General features: G+C 37.2%; 2 protein-coding genes across 6 annotated transcripts in view; both read left to right on the forward strand.

Moving 5' to 3' along the window:
- celf3b (cugbp, Elav-like family member 3b) overlaps positions 1 to 12064 on the forward strand; it is a 47434-nt gene extending 35370 nt beyond the window's left edge. The window contains exons 8-14 of one of the 4 annotated variants that reach the window (XM_079894209.1): positions 1049 to 1181; positions 2345 to 2491; positions 2671 to 2736; positions 2835 to 2924; positions 5788 to 5931; positions 6580 to 6718; positions 11312 to 12064. In XM_079894209.1, the coding sequence (XP_079750335.1) occupies positions 1049 to 1181; positions 2345 to 2491; positions 2671 to 2736; positions 2835 to 2924; positions 5788 to 5931; positions 6580 to 6707 (708 nt within the window). In that variant the 3' untranslated portion in view covers positions 6708 to 6718; positions 11312 to 12064. Of the gene's footprint in view, positions 1 to 1048; positions 1182 to 2344; positions 2492 to 2670; positions 2737 to 2831; positions 2925 to 5787; positions 5932 to 6579; positions 6719 to 11311 lie in introns of all 4 variants that reach the window. The other 3 variants (XM_079894208.1, XM_079894210.1, XM_079894211.1) reach the window with 3 other exon arrangements.
- A 2796-nt stretch (positions 12065 to 14860) lies between these two features.
- cers2b (ceramide synthase 2b) overlaps positions 14861 to 20503 on the forward strand; it is a 44206-nt gene continuing 38563 nt past the window's right edge. For both annotated transcript variants that reach the window (XM_079894213.1, XM_079894214.1), the window contains exon 1: positions 14861 to 15194. The gene's annotated coding sequence lies outside the window, so the exon portion shown is untranslated. The remainder of the gene's footprint in view (positions 15195 to 20503) is intronic.

Consider the following 20503-nt stretch of genomic DNA (forward strand, 5'->3'; position numbering starts at 1 on the left):
TTCACTAGGTGTGCCTGTGACATAAATTTTAAAGTAGAAATATTTCATGTAGTCTCTCCATGTAGCAAGATAAGCACATAAAAGCTGAATTCTTAATCATAATAATTATAACAGAATTACCAAATTGATGTTAGTATGAGGTTTGCATTTATTCATTATTATTATTTAGCAAAGACACATTAAATTGATCCAAAGCGACAGTAAAGTAATTTATAATGTTACAAAAGATTTCTATTTGAAATTAATGCTTTTCATTTGAGCTCTCCATTCATCAAAGAATCCTGGAAAATAATTTCATAATTATTATAATAAATGTTTCTTGAGCAGCAAATCATCATATTAGACTGATTTCTGAAGGATCATGTGACACAGAAGACTGGCGTAATGATGCTGAAAATTCAGCTTTGATCACAGGAATAAATTACATTTTAAAATATATTCACAATATATTTTACACGGTAGTAATATTTAAAAATATTACTGTTCATATTGTATTTTTGATCATATAAATGCAGCCGTAGTGAGCATATAACAGACTTATTTCAGAAACATTCAAAAATCTTACCAACCCAAATTTTTGAAAGGTATATATGCTTTTCCTTTATAACCACAATAATAATAATAATTTTACACAGTAATTATTGAAATGGTTTATGCTTATTCCCGTTTGTTTATACAGTTGTATGTACAGTATATACAGAGATTGTTATAAATTAATAATGAGAGTGTGTTTTAAAATACTTTAAAAGTGCTTTTAAACACCCAAGTATTCAAGTGTCTTGTTTATTTTAGTCTTTGGAGTATTATCTTTACAAATATCAGAAATTTTTTTTTTATGATGAATTTTCATAGCTTAAGCCCTTTACCCAATATGTCACGTATGCTTTACTCAATCCCTGCACGACACTGTACTCCGTTATACTGTTGTTTGCATGTCCTTTCCATTACTAATGACAGTCATTGTGGATTTAGCTTGCAAGTGAGCTGCAGATTCAACCACATGCTGAAGTTGTCCACTCTCGTTAACTCTCTCCTCTGTCTGCCGCAGCTGGTTCAGCAACAGGCGCTGGCGGCACAGTCCGCCTACTTGTCTCCCGTTGCAACAGTTGCAGGGTTGCAGATGCAGCACATGGCGGCACTCAATGCGAACGGCATCCTCACACCACTCACACCCTCTTCTGGTAATTACCACCATTACCATACTGGCAGCATTACAGAAGAACTACGGAAGAATGGTACTTTACAATATTAACAATTAAATAATGTATTATAGTTTACATTGATATAAAATACAATTAGCTTAACTTTAGAGTGCTTTTCACCCACTGATTAAGGACTTAAGTACAGCTTTGTGTGTAATTTCAAAATTACTTCAATCAATTGAAATATGGTGTACTGCTGAATACTGACAAGCATTTATGGTAAACTAAAATATACTTGTAGATCATGTATTTAAATATATTTGTAATCAGCCCACACATTTGCAATGATGATAAAAATATAATTGTAAAGGTGGCTGTTTCAGTAATGGCAGGGAATTGGATCCAGGTGCAGTTTGACATTTATTATTAAGAAAACAGTCAGAAAGTAAATCCAGGCAGAGCATTACAAGAAACCAGGCAAAGAACAAAATCCAAATAATCCAAACACAGGAAAATCCAGACACTGAAACGAAACATCCAACAAAGGACAGCACCAGACAAAGAACATGAGAAACACTTGGGTATTTATACACTCAAGGGGAGATTGGCAAACTAAAGTCCACACAAGGGAATCATGACAATAATAACTTATTGAAATATCGAATAACACATTACAGTTCAAATTATAAAGTAATTGACATGTCTTTTGATATGCTAGAATTAGTGTACTTCTATAAAGCAGGACAAAAGATTTAAAATCTACTTTAGTGTGTTAAGAAAAATAGTCATGAATGTGTACTCTCTTTAAATGCACTTAAGTGGCCTTTTATTTCATTAGTATTATATTATCTGCAAGAACAGTTTTTAAAATGATACTTTTAAGATTTGAAGTGCACTACAAGTGCACATTCAGCACAATGGTCTTTATGCAAAGAGCTCAGTGGCCAAATGGCACTTTTCATGTTCACTTGCTGTCTTGTAGACTTACAATGGTCCACAAGACCGCAGGTTGTCTAGTTTGTTTGTCATTTAGGTTTCAGAAGAGTGCCTAAATGGGCGTCCCTTTAGCAACCGCTATGCGCCCTTGATGCGCACTGAGACGAGCTCTGCTGCAAACCTGTCAGACTATCAGGGTTTCATTTGGGCCAGTGTTTAGCGCTCTCGTCAGTCTAAACTCCTCGCTGCTCTGTGATTGGCTACAGGTGCAAACACTCCTCCCACTATTGCGGCGACACCTTTGTCGGCTCTGCCTCCACCAATTGGAGTGAACGGCTATAGTCACGTCCCGGCAACCAACAATGGACAGCCAGCATTGGAAATCTACACCAATGGTGTTCATCCATATCAAGGTGAGAGTCCCTAATGCTTTGGGAAGGCTTGAATTAACAACAACTAGCCAGAACACTCTAGCAACTGCATATCAACCACCCACAATCCTCTTAGATCTTGGCGGTGAGTTTTGCATACACAGGAACCAGTCGCATGTATTCAGAAAATGCTAAATGCTTTGTCCTCATGGTCTCTCCAGCCCAGAGTCCAGCTCTTCAGTTGGATCCGCTCCAGCAGGCGTACGCAGGCATGCAGCATTACACAGGTGACCGAGCAGCTGCATCTCTCACGCACAGGCTTTTGTGTCAGATCAGCCTTTGTCTTTCTGATTCAGCATGTGTCAAACTCTGTGTTTCACAGCAGCCTATCCGACTGCTTATGGATTGGTCAGCCAGCCGTTTCTACAGCAACCCACCCTGGTTGCCCAGCAACAAACCCAGCAACAGAGAGAAGGTGATTTCATTTCCTGTTAAAAAAAAAGGACATATTCACTGCGTAGTCGCATAATTTATAGTCCATTGTTCTGATTTAAAAACATACTTCGCAGAATGTTACAAAATACGTTCTATATAGTATGAGTGTGTGTAGTTTGAATGAAATTCGGGTAGTCAGTAGTACATCCGCCATGTTGTCATTATAATGTGACTCACGGCGTTAGTTGCGTCGCTTCACTGCCATCCACAAATCCTCTCCCGGTGCCTCATGGGATAGTAAAGTGTCCATTGAATCTCGGTGGAAATAGTAGGTCATCCGGGTACTTTTCGCTTACTGTTCTGACAATACAATACATATGTATTCTGACATACTACTCTGTTGCCGTACAGTTCTTTGCATATTATGGGCCAGATTTACCAAACAGGGCAAATTAGTGTGAAAGAGCAATTCCAGAAAAGTGCTGGATTAATGACCAAAACAATCTAACAAACCAAACTAAATTAAATTTAAGACAGGCTTTTTTTGGGGCGGTAAATAATGGTGCAAATACCAGTAAATTGACGAGTGCAACCCTTAGTAAACCATCTTGCGTGATTCATTTAAATACTCTCCTCCCATAAAGTTTGCGTCTGAAATGGAAACTCCTACAAATGCATGTGTAAAAATATCCCTGTCCAACCTTTTCAGTGCTAATTTTTCACTGCGTGTCTTTAGTAAATCCTGACAGTAGTTTTTTAACACCAAAAGAGGGTTTGCGCTGGAGTTGTTAGTAAATCTGGCCCTATATAGCAGGGAAGTATTCGATTTCAGATAAAGTGTTTTTGTACATCCTCGGAAGTCAGACTGTACCCTGTGAAGTAGAAGTACACTTTACCATACTTTTAAGTACTTATTATGGAAATATACTTAAAAACAACATACTTGAGTGTGTGAACTGAATGTATTGTTTTCAGACACTGAAATGCCTGTTAATTGCAATTAAATAAAAATTAATCACGTTTTAGTTTATATTAAATGCAATTACCTGGACTTTAGAGTGCTTGACCCACTTAAGTAATTAAGTACATATTTAAATGTAATTTCATAATTACTTCTATTAATTGAAATATGGTTAAAGTGTACTCCAGAATACTGACAAGCATTTATGGTAAACTAAAATATACTTCAATGCCTTTTCTACTGAAACTTGTATGCCATGTATTTATATATATTTGTACTAAAGAAGTTGTAATTTAGTGCATTTATAATATATATTAACTTTAAATGAAATATCGCGAATAACACACTACAGTTAAAATTATAATCAAGTACTTTACATGTCCTCTCCTATGTTAGTCAACACATCAAAATAAGTGTACTTCTTTAAAGCACGACTAAACATAATGATTTAAAATGTTCTTCAAAGTAAAACTTTTAATTTGATATTATTACAAAGTGCACATGTTAAAAGTGGGTTAAGAAACATCTGGTGCGTTCCATTCGACAGGGTCCCTACGCAGTTCTCACTGCTCCCTACACCCTGAACACGGTATATCCGTTGAAGTGAACTATGTATAAATGTGTTCTTAATCTATGGTCTATGGCCTAATCTAGCGCTTTCTTTCCCGCGTGCAGCTGCATAAACACTCCTGAGGTAAATGAAGTCAAATAAAACATTACAGCGCCTCAGCTGCTTCTCAGCACTTTTAATTGATTTACATATTCATATGATTGACTATGAAAATGTAACATTCATCACCATAACCATTCATAAATACTCTAGTTTGTATAATAACAATATTTACGAATACTCAAATGTAAATATAAACTCCTCCCATCACAAAGCTGTTTAAAATCTCTTCCAACGGCTCTGCTCTATGGTAGGTTCAACGATAGTCACATTAACGGTGCACAATGACACTTGGGGGATTTTTGCTCTCCACTTCGTGTGAAGTGATGTATCGATGTTCCCTTATTCCCTACGCCGTTTGCAGTGCCCTTCGAACTGAACATGTTCGCTCCCTTCGGATTGTGATCTCTCTTAAAGGGATAGTTCGGCCAAAAATGATATTTAACCCATGATTTACTCACCCTCAAGCCGTTCGAGATATGTCAATGATATGTCAATCATTTTTCAGACGAACACATTTTCAGTTATTTTAGAAAATGTCTTAGATCTTTCAGTGGTTATAATGTGAAACTATGGGGTCCACTCCTTCAAGTCCCAAAATGTGCATGCATCCTTCACAAAAGTAATCCATCCGGCTCCAGGGAGATAAACGAAGGCCTTCTGAGGGTAATCCGTGCGGTTTTGTCGTAAAAATATACATATTTAAAACTTTATAAACAAAAATATCTTTTGTGAATATCTTACTTTTGTGAAGGATGCATGCACATTTTGGGACTTGAAGGAGGTGGACCCCATAACTTGACATTATAACCACTGAAAGATCTAAGACATTTTCTAAAATAACTGAAAATGTGTACGTCTGAAAAATGATTGACATATGCATCTCGAACGGCTTGAGGGTGAGTAAATCATGGGTTAAATATCATTTTTGGCCGAACTATCCCTTTAAGATGGTGGAAAACCCTGTGAAGTCCACTTACGGTCGAATGAAACGCACCTATAGTCATGAAAGTGTCTCTCTTTAAGTGCACTTAAGTGGCCTTTTATTTAATTAATATTATATTATCTGCAAGTACAGGTCATATACTTTAAAGATTTGAAGTACACATTCAATACAATTAAGTGCACTTCTTTTACTCTAGGGTATGGAGGCAAATCATTGGTTTTTTTTCAAGATATATATATTTTTATAAATCATTGCATGTGAGCTGTTTCTCATTATGATTATATCTGTCTATAAAGCTTACATTGAGTCTAATGTGTGTGATGCAGGTCCTGAGGGGTGTAACATCTTCATTTACCATTTACCTCAAGAGTTCACTGACTCTGAAATGCTCCAGATGTTTCTACCATTCGGTAACGTCATTTCTGCAAAAGTTTTTGTCGATCGAGCCACCAATCAAAGCAAATGCTTCGGTAAGAATGAGAAAACGTATGTGTTCGTAATACTAACCTTCAAACTCTGGTGCACAATAGAACTATTATCGATTTGTCTGTACTATCGGATGAATAATGACACTATTGCCTTCGCTAGAGCTGCTTTACAGTGGCATAAGATGTGTGTATTAATAATTGATGAACTTTGCAACATTGACAGTTATTGGTTAGACTTTATTTTACAGTGTCCATGTTACAGTGTAATTATGCTTTTAAGTACAGAGAATTATTAATTAACTTCATGTACTTGTAGGGTTAGGGTTTGGTTTATGGTTAGTTGCATGCACAGTAATAATGCACAATTTACTGTACTAGCTACATGTAACGTGTAAAAAGGACACTGTAAAATAAAATGTTACCTAGTTATTTTCCTGTTTATTAATGTGAAGCTGCTTTGAAACAATCTGTATTGTTTAAAGCACTATATTAACAAATGTGACTTGACTACCACATTCAAGCAGCTGCATGGCAATGCACTCGTCTCTAACAGCCAATCAGAGCACCTTAGCAACCGTATAGCAACACTCTTGCGAACACCCACAGCACTCTTGCATCACAATGGTGAGTTTTACATGGACACTGAACATGTTTCTTTGTCTTTGCTCTCTCTCTCTCTCTCTCTCTCAGGCTTCGTGAGCTTTGATAACCCAGCGAGTGCTCAGACGGCCATCCAGGCCATGAACGGATTTCAGATCGGCATGAAAAGACTCAAAGTGCAGCTGAAACGGCCAAAAGATGCCAACAGACCCTACTGAGACAGAGACTGGTAAGAGAGGACAGACAAAGAGAGAGATCTACTGTTTACTTGAACATGCAAAAGGAGGATAGAATAAAAAAACTGAGAAGATGAAATGAAAGAGAAAAAAAAGGAGTGGATACGAGGTTAGAGTTCTGCAGGGGTTTGTCTGTATAAGGATGCTAAACACATACTTATAAAGGTGAATAGGAATAAAATGGTTAATTATCCCTTGTGAAAAAGAAGTAGACTTGAGCACACATTTAAAAAGACACTTTTTAGGGAAATAATACACATCACATTCAGTTTGCACTTAAAGGGTTAGTTCACCCAAAATGACAATTCTGTCATAATTTACTCGCCCTCAAGTTGTTCCACACTTGTATACATGTCTTTGTTCTTTCTGTGTAACACAAAGGATGATATTTTAAAAAGAATGTTGGTAACCAAACAGTTGTGGGGATCCATTGACTCCCATTGTATTTTTTTTCCAAACAATGGGAGCCAATGTCAGAGTCAAGGTCTAATTTGTTAAGTAAGGAATAATTGACGACAGGCCGTTGAATTATTAGAAAAATAATGCACACCCGAGGTGGTAATGCGGTCACGACGCGAAGTGGAGTGGCCGTTCACCTCGGGTGTGCATTATTTTTCTAATAATTCAACGGCCTGTCGTCAATTATTCCGCTTATACTACAGTTACCACACCTCGAAACATTGTTCAGATTATGTATTTCAAGACGTTTGTAAAGTTTTTGTCATTAAAACGCTCTTGTATGTAGGTCTAATTTCTTACGCATGTAATCCAATGCCTCCGTTGCTAATTCCAAAACGTCATTTTAGAGTTAGTAACGGAGGTTTGAGCCACTGATAGCAGACTAATGCTGGGACACACGACTAGCTGACACATTCTCTGACTGTTTTCATCGCAGCATATTTTAAACACCGACTTTGAACACGCGTTTGGGCATGATCAGTCATCAAATTACATTCATAACCGGCCTTAAAGTGTGTCCTCGGCTCGGCTTTATGCAGTTATTAGAGAGAGATGTTGCAATAATGAGACATTATTGACAAAGCATGTGCGTCAATATTATTATTTATTTATTAATTCAATTCGTTTTAATTAATTCGTTCATTCTTTTTTTTTTCTATTATTGACAGATGACAGTAGACTAGCCAAATAAATGAAAAAAAAAAGCCTTTTAACAAGTAAGGCCTATCAATAATTATTTATTTGTTATATTATCTGCAATAAAAATCCGTGCTGCAGGACTAGGAATAGGAATATACTTTATTTATTAAAATTAAACTGCATGTTTCCATTGATTGTGAAGCTAGACATTGAAAATTGCAGATCAAGCGCATGGGGCTAAATGTTTTTTCTAGTTATGAATTGTATCCTATTTTCCGTTATTACCGTTAACTACGCGAAGTGATATGGAACTGTAATGCGGTCAAGACCTGCCTGGAACTACTTTAGCTGTGCGTTTCCCTGAAAATAATGCACACCTTAGAACGTTCGTCAACCAATCAGATTCAAGCATTCAACGGCCCTGTAGCATAACATTAGTTAATGCATTAACTAACATGATCTAACAGTGAGCAATACATTTATTACAGTATTTATTAATCGTTGTTAATGTTTGTTAATAAAAATACTGTCATTCATAGTTTGTTCATGTTAGTTCACAGTGCATTAATGAATGTTAACAAATGCAACTTTTGATTTTAATAATGCTTTAGTAAATGCTAATATTAATAAATGCTTTTGAAGTATTGTCCATTCTTAGTTCATGTTTAATAAAGTAGTTAACTAATGTTAACTAATGAAAACTTATTGTAAAGTGTTACCAAATATATTAACTTTAAATGTAATTTTGAATAAAACACTAGTTAAAATTATAATCAAATATTTTACGTTTTATTATGTTAGTCAATACATCAAAATAAGTGTAAATCACGACAAATGATCATTAAAACAAAATGATTTAAAGAAGTAAAACTTTTAATTTGACTGTTAATTACAAAGTGCAGTTTTTAAAAGTGTACTTAAGTATATTAAGAAGTATAGTCATAGTACATAGACTTTAAGTGCACTTATTTCATTAGTATCAAATTATCTGCAAGTACAGTTTTAAAAAATATATATACTTAAGATTTCAAGTACACTATGAGAGCACATTCAGTCCAAGTATGCACACGTCTTTTTCACAAGGGTTGTCTTGAGCCATAGATGAGGCTTTAAAAGCATAATTAAAGCATAAGTGTGTCTCAGGTAATCAGTAATCATCGATATAAATGAGAGAAAAAAAGTCATAACACCTAACTAAAACTGTATATTTTTTTGTATAGTTTGTCAAAATATACAGAGCCTGCACGTGACATGCAGGAAAAAAATAGTAGGCTAAATTGTGCGCATGGTTTACAAATCGAGGGAACAAATGAATAAATCGTGCACACAATTTAATCTGCTTCGAAATATCTGCTTGTTTGATCATCACGACCAGTCTGAGTTTGGGGCCGACTATCTGTTTGTCTGAACAATGGTAGACATGGTATTCTCTCTTTGTATTCTCTCTATGAAAATCACAAACCACACAACAAGGTCCAAACGGCCAATCATAAATGACGGGAGACCCTGGCTATGGTTACCTAGCAACCATAATCCACTACCTCTGAAGTTGTAGTAAGTTGATTGGCCTGTCTGGTTGCCGTTGGCAATTGCCTATGTTTGGATTGCCCTAGCAACATTGTTTGTTTTTGTGCCCTTCCCCCCGGCGACTGGCCATGAGGTGGGCTGCATGCCGTCCTGCCGTGGCTACGATGGACTGTTTGATGCATTTGTGACTTCTTGATTTCTCTGATAAATTACTAATTTTTCAGTTTGTTTGTAAATTAACTACACGCTTCGCAACCCTCTCACTCTTTCTATGATGATTCCTGCAGTGAACGTTGTGACTGCAGTTTGTTATTGATCCGTTTTTTAAAGTGTTCCTATTGTGTGCTATAAATAGTGTACTTACTTATAATTATTAGTGTGCTTTTCATTTGAGTGTGAGACATGAAGATGAACGATGTAAAATATTCAGAATGTATATCATATGACATAAGAGTATAACTGGTAAATTCAGATGTGATTAAAGGGATAGTTCAGCCTAAAATGATAAATTTGTCATCATTTACTCACCCTCATGTTGATCCAAACCTGTATGACTTTATTTCTTCTTTGGAACACAAAAGAAGATATTTGGAGGAATGTTCATGCTGCTCTTTCTCATAAAATAACCTTCACCTTTATTTATGTAGCGCTTTATATGCTACAGATTGTTTAAAAAGCAGCTTCAGAGTAATAAACAGGAATACAAAATTATGCATAAAATCCAGCCGTAAAGCAGCTCTACAGAAGACAGCCGTTATTCAGTCGGTTAAATGTTGATTCAGTTCAGTTCAATAACTATGTAAAGTTCCATAAAAGTAAAACATTTGACTTCTACGCTATATTTACGTCGTCTGAAGCCAAAGTTGACATGTCATGAAAGAGCATACAGATTTAGAAAAACATGAGGATTAATAAAAGAATTCCTCTTTTTGGGTGAAGTATAATCTTCTTCATCGTGGGCCTGAGCTTCTGACAGTGAGGGTTACAGGAAGTGCAGTGCCTGGGGCCGAATGGAGGAAACACGAGCAATACAGGAATTCTGGGGAAGATGCTATAAATATCACAAATCAGTGAACCTCATTTTTATAGCCATTGTGTTTGTACTCCAAAAGAGGTGTTCAGGTCTACAGCAAGTTCCCAGAATTCCTGTTTCCAGTTGCTGTGAGTGATGCATGTTGGCTGCAATGAGAAGCACTCATAAGTCAATCTAATCGCACACACACACTCAAACACACGTGCACATAAATGTGCAAAATATAGACATGATCTCCAGAGCACACATGCAGCAGGCTTGAGCTTCACTGTGACTTGCATGGACAGTGTGTGTGTGTTTGCGTGTGGAAAGCACATTTGATATGCCATATCTGAGATGTTTGGTCTTCTGAGGTTCACATTTCTTTAGGTTTTAGGTCAGGTTTGGCCCTTTCACCTCCTCAATGCTGAAGTGTGTCATTTTATCCCTCTCAAAATACTTTCTCATTTCTCAGATTAATATGGAGAGACATTTGTATATTGAACACCATGTCTCTGTAAAACATTGATCTGATTGTTTGAGCATCGTGACCAGCCCGACACGGCAACAATGACTCAGCAACAATCTTTTTGATTCATTATAAGAACCATCGCAGGAGTCACTTGACTGGAAAGAGTGAGAGTACTTTGGAAGTTCATCTAACATGGCAGAGAAGCTGTGGGTGATGATTTGAGGATGCTGTAATTCTCATTTATGGTGCCTGATGAAACAGCGATTCACCCTGAAAGCTGAGTCACTGTCTGCTCCTTGTCCAAGGTGGTTTTTGCCTGTGATCCAGCAAGCAGACAGACAGCAAAGTGGAACATTGAACAAATGCTAACATCAGTGCAATGCAATTAATCTCTCTCTCTCTCTCTCTCTCTCTCTCTCTCTCTCTCTCTCTCTCTCTCTCTCTCTCTCTCTCTCTCTCTCTCTCTCTCTCTCTCAGGATGGAGATTATTGAAGCATTCACATTGCAGACACAGACGCCAGGTGTTGAGCTGCACAGGTTAAATTGCTAACGTGAGATGTTTGTTATCTTGCACACACAGACACACATGTGTGAATATGCAAAGGACAAATAAAAAAAATCATGTACATAAATTACACACGCATTCAAACACACAAGCACACACAGTTACGGAAAGATGTCAAGAGTATTAACACAAAAAACACGCTACTTCCTATGGACCTTCTTAGCTCTACAAATAAAAAAGTATCATTTTTCATACAAAACAAAAAAAATATATATGTTAAAAATAAAAGAGAGAAGACCAGCCACAGTAAATGACCATAATCAGGTTTAAATAATTAAGCTTAAAATAATCTATTTAAAAAAGAAAATAAGAATAGTTTGCATTAAAGCAATGATGATAGTTACAGTATTATTATTATTATTATTATTATTATTGTTAGAAAAAAAAACATCGTAAGATTTCTACTTTTTCATTATAAATGGGACATAAGGGGACTCAGAAGCTTCTGGGCAAGTTTTAATATTTTATCTTTTTATTTATCAATTTATTCATATTTGAAAAACATGGTTTGGGGTGAGGTCTTTTGGTTTTCCTGTTTTTTAAAGAAATACATTAAAACAATTGTAAAACTTTGTAACTTATTGAAATGTGAATTACAATGATGTTATTTATGTCAACTTTTTTGATCAAACTTTTGTTTCTAATTTAAATAAAATAAAGGTATTAAAATAATGATGTGTCACATTTGTATGTGTTATGGACTGAGATCTGTGTGTAACAGTGAGAAAGCGTGTGGCGATACTACATTAGATACTGAGAGTCTTATATGTGATGTCAATGAACCAGGTACTTTGCCTGTAGACTCTTCAAAGTGGAAAAGACACAAAGCTGCGCCACTAGAGGGATCCACTGCCATCACCTGACAGTCTGACACACGTTCGCAACGCAGCACAATACGACTACAAACGCATTGCATGTAATCACAGACTAACATTTTGAGAATAAGTTCACTCTCTTAATCCACTCTATGCAAAGCATGGTAGGAACTAAAATCCACTGCCTAGTATCAGTTAATGCAGCAAACATTATTCAAGCAGTCCCAACACAAATGGATTAAGTACTAGTGGACTGAATACAATAAAATCAAGTAGTGACAAAATATTTGCTGAAACCTGTTCCTGGATTTATCTGTGTAGTCTATTTGTCTGTGCCAGTGCTTGAAACCTCATGCACATGCAAACAATACCAAACTCAAGCCAGTTCTGCACTTATATTTATATTAAAATCAATATTTATTACATAAATAGCATCTTCTTTTTGGTGTGTTCACACTTGGCAGGTTTGGTTTGAATACAACAAATTCTGGTGCAATTGCTCTGTTAGAGCGGTTCATTGGAACAAGTGTGAACGCTGCCATCCAAACCCTATAGTGCACATCAAACAAGCGGACCGAGACTTTCGGGCCACTTCCAAATGAGCTCTGGCGCGGTTCGACTGAAATATGAACGCACCAAAATACATCTAAACAAACCAAAAACAGGAAGTGATGTCACAAGATGCGACCCTAAAAAAAGGACAGAATACTCAAGCATACCTGTTTTTCCTCATCTATGCTGCCCATTACAGTTCAGTACAGGCGTCAGATCCGCACAGAAACCAAAAGTTAGTCATTTTTGCTTAAGTAAGTCACTGTAGTTGGAGAAACCATAACGTGTGCCTAGTAAACCAGGATCAAACTGGATCACTCATAAACCAATCACATTATAGCCTTGACGTCTCTGAATCGCTTTGTGTGAGTCAATTACTCTTTGCAGATAAACAAATGATCAGTGCCATAAACAGAATTCTACCTTTTGCAAAATGTTTCTTCTACAATAAAACAGTAATGTTTTTTAATGTAAACTCTGCAAACATAACTCACACTGAATATTCAATAGCAAACTTGTTGAAGATTCGCAGACAGGATGTCAATTCATTAAGTGCTAAGCTGTTTCCTCACAAGTAGCCAGAGGTTATTAAGCCTCTTCTCACTGACGTCCACTAAAAGGCCTCTTATTTCCTCACCGGTATATTGCAGCGTTGCACTTTTTTTTGCTTCCTCAGAGGCTCACCCTGTTGAAATCGCAAATTTCAGGTTTGTTCCCAGGTTTGTTCATTGGCCAATATTTGCGGGGCGGGCCAATGAGAAAACCTGTAGGCAGCTCTTCCTAATCTCAACCAGTGAGTTTGAGACGGGGTTAAACATTTGTGCAACGAACCACTTCAGTGCATCCCAATTTGTGTACTCATGCACTATTCTAATGCATTTGTAGTATAAACAGTTCTAGTTGTTACAAAAAGTGCACTTCAAATACATGGATGATGCACTTATTTAACCAAGTGTGGAATGTCAGACACTCAACTTTTGCAGCTTTACTTCCTTAGCCAAAAGGGAAGGGCTGCATCCAAAATCGCATCCATCCCTGCTATATAGAAGGCGAAAAACTGTGTGTGACAAAAGATGTATTTCCGAATTCACAGTCCTCATAAAAGAGTAGGCAGAAAGTACCCGGATGACTGACTTCTTCGGGTGAGATTCTGAAGTGTGCATACGATGGACTTAACTATCCCATGAGGCCACGGGAGAGGATTTATGAATGGCAGTGAAGCGACGTTGGTCACATGATAATGACAACATGGTGAATGTAGTAGCCTACGTCCAGATTACATTCATACTACACACACTCATACTACAGTAGTCAACATTTTAAGTGGATTAAAACCTTACATGAATTTTGAACAAAAACTGTTCTTGTTTTAGGACAACTTCAATTAACTTTTTTGATCCACTTCAAATGTTGACTACTGTATATAGAACACACTTTTTAGCAGTCTTGGAGTATTTACTTATTCAAAATAAGTAGCTACTCAATAGTATGTGATTTTGGACACAGCCAAATGGATATCTGTCTACGATGTTGGATGAAAAATTACACTTTTAAACCTCATACACTACACTATAGATAGCCTAGTTGAGTAGCCTATGTGCGTATAATGCATTTGTCATTGGGACACAACAACAATCATTTAGTATGTATGATATCAGTTAATTATTTAACTCGTTATCAGTTCATTGTTTATGACATGGTCATAAAGTGTGGGGAACATTTAAGGACAGGCTATCTGGCAGAAGATGTTTTTAAAAAGTAGGCTATGTCATTTCTACCTAACAGTTGGCTAACGTTCTGGCAAAGTTATTCCAGTAACGTTCCTTCAAAGTTATCTGGTCTTTAATAATGTTCTTAAAAAGTTAGTAGGCCTACAAAAACAACTTTTTTTTCTGAAATGTTTTAAATATTGAACTAACATTTTTTAAATGTTAAAATATTTTTTTGCGAATGTTCAGAGAACATAGCTTTTCTAATCCGGAAGAGTGTGATGAGTCTCTCTCTCTCTCTCTCTCTCTCTCTCTCTCTCTCTCTCTCTCTCTCTCTCTCTCTCTCCCTCTCTCGTCTGAGCGTCATGATTTTTAAGTCCCGCCCGTTCCGTTATTCGTCTCTCTGTACCGACGCCTCGTCCCGTGCGCTCGCGCTCATCCTCGGAGCCAAACGGAAGAAACTCTGAAACGGCTTTGAAATCCCACAATCAGGAAATACCATTCAAACTCGCCACAGCTGGTGCTTTATTGAGCACTTTCTCCGTTAAACCGATTCTTACCAAGTTGAAAACTTTTCTGTCTTGAGAGAAGAGATGTGGGTGGTAAACAGTCTGGCCGAACCGCAAACCCACTAACGGAGCCGAAACACCAGCAGAGAGAAAACAGCCTGTGGAGCGACGAACATCACCACGGTCCGCTGTGTCTGTTGGCCGACTGAAGTGAGTCTCTCGCCTGTTGTTATTACAGGGTGTGACATTTATTACAGCAATTACTTTGTGTGTGTGTGTGTGTGTGTGTGTGTGTGTGTGTGTAGCCTACCTGGTAACGTTAACTGTTACTCCCTATACTTTACGGGGACCAAATGTTTTTTGCTCTCCGTGTGGAAAACAGCTTATAAATCATATGAAATAAAGTATTCTGAAAATGTTAAAATGTAGAAAGTTTTCTGTGAGATGGGTAGTTTTAGGGTCAGGGTTAGGGGATTGAATGTAGGCCTACCGTTTGTACAGTATAAAAACCATTAACCGTTACGTCTATGGAGAGTCTACGTAAAGATATATATAAAAAGTTTGTGTGTGTGTGTGTGTGTGTGTGTGTGTGTGTGTGTGTGTGTGTACTTAATCATATTTTGGGGAGAAATTTGTATCCAGAAGTGAGCTAAACCTACCTGACAAGACATCTTTTTTTGCTATGTCCTTGTAGGCTATATAAAAACAATACAAGTCTATGGGATGTCCCCATTTATAAAGCTATTAATTATAAGTAAATGTGAACTAGAATTAAGGATGACTGGTATAGTTTTTGAATTTCTACCTTGTGTAAGGTTTCTTGCCATAAATTGCCATAAACATCAGCCCAACACATGATACATTTCTTTATAATACTGAATATATATATCCTATCCATATGAACAGGAACACATGTAACACATGTAGGCTAGTTGAGGTAAAATAAGTCCAAAAGTCATTGAAAAGTGTAAACTAGTAAAAAAAGAATGAGGAAAAAAAAAAGGTTTCAGGTCTAAAATTACTTTAAAAAAAGTACACTGACCTAAAAACCCACTGACCCATTTCCTTCTTTTCTTTTTTTTTCTTCTTTTTTTTTCTTTTCTTTTTTGTTTGTTTGTTGGTGAGCAGTGCCATTTGAATGAAAGGCTTGGGTGGCCCCCATTACCCATAAATTGACAAACACACATTTAACCTGCACAAACCTTTGTTGGAATCATGAATATGATGAATTAATGCAACAAAAGAAGTACCAAAAACAAATCTTTTTCTATTTTCAGAGTTAGGTGCAACCTAAACCACATTTTTGCGGTTGATTAGGGGTTGCACAATTGAAAAGGTTGGGAAACACCAATTTAGAGCAGAGCATGTACACAATGGTTCTCTATTGTAAGGTTAATCATTTTCTTCATTAGCTAAGCCTTTGAGTACTGTCCCAATCACCCAAAATCATGCTGTCCCATCTGTGTTTTGGTGGATGGGACAAAATAAAAACAACCTAATTCTGAAAATAGAAAAATGAAATTAACAAAATTAATGAAAGATTTTTTTGCAGTAGTGCATCATATTCATGTTTCCATCAAAGGTTTGTGTAAAATAGATTTCCCTCACTTCATGCATTTCAGGGTCAACTTCCTGTTTGATCCATGCCCCGCTCACCTACATGATGTCATACCAATGAGGGCATCCAATTTAGATCATGTGGTTTCACAGCTAGGACTTTTTTTTTCACTCAGTAGGCGAGAAAAACGATCCTCGTTCACAGTGATCCACGAAAACGACTAAAAATGCTGTGTTCTGCTGTCAGGCCAGTAGTTGGCGATGTCACTTTGTTAAGAAACACTACGTGCCTATAGGCTGAACACGTAATAGGCATGACTTCACTGTTTTCACAAATTCAAATCACATTTTTGTAGTTTACATGGAGACGATAACGGTATCGTTTTCAAAAACTTGCACTTTGAATCCCGTTTTCAAAAGTTGGCTACTTTATATTAATATACTAAATTATATTAATGTATTTAATGCTCTTATTGTGCACATATATATTTTACATAGTCTTTATAAAAAAAACACCTGCATGTAATTACAGCTGTATTTAATGTCTGTAATTACATCTATAATTGCACTGTTGACCTTTCCCTTAACCCGTGGATTAAGAGTTAAGGGAAAGGTCAATAGTGTAATTATAGATGTAATTTAAACCTTAAACCTACCCATACCACCAAACCCGTTCCTAACCTTACCCATATCCCTCCCAACGTGATATATGTATAATTTTTTTTTTTTTTTTAATCTAAGTACATAGTAGTTAATGATATAATCATTGACCAAATGTTCTCTTTATTTAATCACTTTTGGCATTGAATCATATCTAGTATTTTCTAAGAACTCACACATATTATTCTGTTTTTGGTATATGAACGGTGTATCTTGAAGCAACAAAATTTCTCCAGGCATATTTATTTCCTAAATTTGATCAGTCAGTATGAGTCCACTTCACATCCTCCACAACTCATCAATCTCCCCTTACTTATGGAAACCATCACATGATTTTGGTGCTCATTTTAACCAGCGGGCATCTTTACTCTCAACACCAAGAAGGCTTTCTGTCTCAAAATCTACAGGTGTTTAAGTGCTGTGATTGGTGTTTGTTGCTATTTAGTGGGAAAATAAAAAAAGGGGGAGTTGTTTTCTACAGGTGGACTTTAGAGGGGCTTTCGCACCGGATAGTTCTAGGAACTTAGTTCTAGGAACGAGCCACTCGGGTGGTTCACCGAGGACTAATGGCTCTCCTAGGAACGTTTTCCTGGTTGCATTGAAAAGGACATCAACAGAGATGTTGCTGCAAGAGGGAGCAAGAGGACATGAAGGACAACGAGCCAGTAGGAACTCTGAAGTGACGTAAGCCGCGCTTGTTGTTGTTGTGACTTTTATTTTGACGGCGCTGAGAACGCCAGAGCCTGAACACACAGCGCTCGCATTCTCCGTGTTCATTAGTTTACGATCTGTCTAACAGTCCTGTCTAATACATTATTGGATATAACTGTTATACATAGAAAGACAGTATATGAAAAGGTATTAGCGTATGCCGTGTGGTTTATATCCAGTGTTGCTAGCTGAGCAGAAATTCATAATCATGTTTTGCTTGGTCCCCTCAAAGTTGCATTGGATTTTCTCCTTAGCTTAAAGGTTAAGAGGCCTATCTATCACTGTTTCCCATGTTCGTAGAGGTAGTGGCTATAATCTGTGCGTTTACACAGGTTTTTAAAAATGGCGGGTGCTGGTGTCTCGCGTGCGTTCAGCCAATCAGTGTCACTAACGTCACTGGTAGTTCCTATAGTGCTGGTTTAGACCCGACTCTGAAGTAGGAGCTACATTAGTTCCTCCAAAAGAGTTCCTAGAACTAAAATCGTTCCTAGTTCCTGCAGTGCGAACGCGCCAAAATCCGGGAACTTCCGCCAATAGTTCTAGGAACGAAAGCCCTAGAAAGCCCCTTAGGTGTACCTTACAGTTAAAATTTTTATAAAATATGTATTTTTAATTTAAATAATGAACTGTTTTTAAGGGTAGAGTTCAAGGAACGAGCCACTCGGGTGGTTCACCGAGGACTAATGGCTCTCCTAGGAACGTTTTCCTGGTTGCATTGAAAAGGACATCAACAGAGATGTTGCTGCAAGAGGGAGAAGTTATTTTGATTAAGATTACCTGAGGACATGAAGGACAACGAGCCAGTAGGAACTCTGAAGTGACGTAAGCCGCACTTGTTGTTGTGACTTTTATTTTGACGGCGCTGAGAACGCCAGAGCCTGAGCACACAGCGCTCGCATTCTTTTATTTAAATAATGAACTGTTTTTAAGGGTAGAGTTGATTAGAGTTTATACTGGTAATTTAAAATTGGTATTAAACAGAAGTTGTGCTTGTCTTTTCCCTATTGTGACGTATATCAGAGTGAAACGGCTTCTGGAACCAGAAAAAAATGCAGGTCGGAACTTGATTTTGTCCGTGGGGAATTCATTGGATGGTTGTGGTTTGCTATTGGTGGATCTCATGTGAGTGACAGGTTGCCCCGCCCTCACGCCACTAAACATGTCATTAGAGAAGAAAAGAGATGTCGCTGCAAGAGGGAGAAGTTATTTTGATTGAGAGGACATTAATTTTTATAAACATTTATAATAAATACTGCAATATTCCATAAAAATATTAGAATTATCTATTTTGATTTCATGGTGACTTTAATGGGAATCCCCATTTAGACAGCCAGATAGACACGTGCAAGTGTGTGTGTGTGTGTGTGTGTGTGTGTGTGTGTGTGTGTGTGTGTGTGTGTGTGTGTGTGTGTGTGTGTGTGTGTGCATTCATGTCCACTGAGCTGGATTGTATGATGGACCACAGTTCAAGAGTCCATGTGTTTTCCTTTCGTCAGCTCTTTCTGTCCATCTGCTATGAAACATTTACCCAACACTCACTTCATGAGCCTGCAGCACACGGAGATTTCATCTTACATTGGAACTTTCTCAAAATAAATAGACATGTGACTAATTATGTGACTAATAAACCATCAGCTAAAGGCCAGCATGACACGTCACATCTTTAAACATCTGCTCTTATACCTTAGACCTGATTAGAAGTGACAAATACAGAAAGAGGAGATCCGTTGTCACACTTTACCCCAGAGAATGATTCTCATGCTAGGTTCACTTTTAAAAAGTCAAACGTCCCTCAATAGCCGGGCATGTTGGCACACTGCGTGGGGTATGTTGTCACAACGGGATCTTGCCTTTAAACAGGCTAAACAGCAAAAGTCTTCATTAAGTCTCATCATTCACAAGCTCTCAATATGACAAAAAGTCATGGGTTACACCTTACAATAAGGTTCCATTAGTTAACATGAGAACTTTTACTAATACATTATTAAAATCAAAAGTTAATGGACCTGAGCTGCATGAACTAACAACGAACTGTTTTTATTAGCAAGGTTAACAAAGAGACGATAAATACTGTAATGTATTTTTTGTTAATGCATTAACTAATGTTAATAATTTGGACCTTATTGTAAAGTGTCACCAACGCTTGTCTAGGTGTTATTACTAATAACCCATCATTATGGAGATGCAGTGGGAATCTCATTGCCAGAGCTGTTCAACTTCAGCTCTGAATGAAAACGCCTGCCATTATTTGGCTTGAATGTTTTCCATTTAAAAGCACAACGTGAGCTATAAAACATTTGTGAAGCACTAAAATGAATTCAAAGTCACATTGAAATGAGTCTGATTTTAATACTCAAATGAGCAATGCAAAATCACTCCCTCAATGTTCCATCTTCATGTGAGAACATCTGCGGTTAGATGTTCAGATGCGTTTAACACACTTTTTCCTACACCCAGTGATGCTGTTTTAAACTTTCCATTCATCATCTCTGGTTTGATGGTTTGCTGTATGAAGTTTAAGGGTTGCTCCCATCAGGATCGTTTGGGCTGATCACTGACCACTGGAAGCAGTATCAGTCGTGACTATTTAA

The sequence above is a fragment of the Squalius cephalus genome (assembly GCF_949319135.1).
Source record: "Squalius cephalus genome assembly, chromosome: 15".
Lineage (NCBI taxonomy): Eukaryota > Metazoa > Chordata > Actinopteri > Cypriniformes > Leuciscidae > Squalius > Squalius cephalus.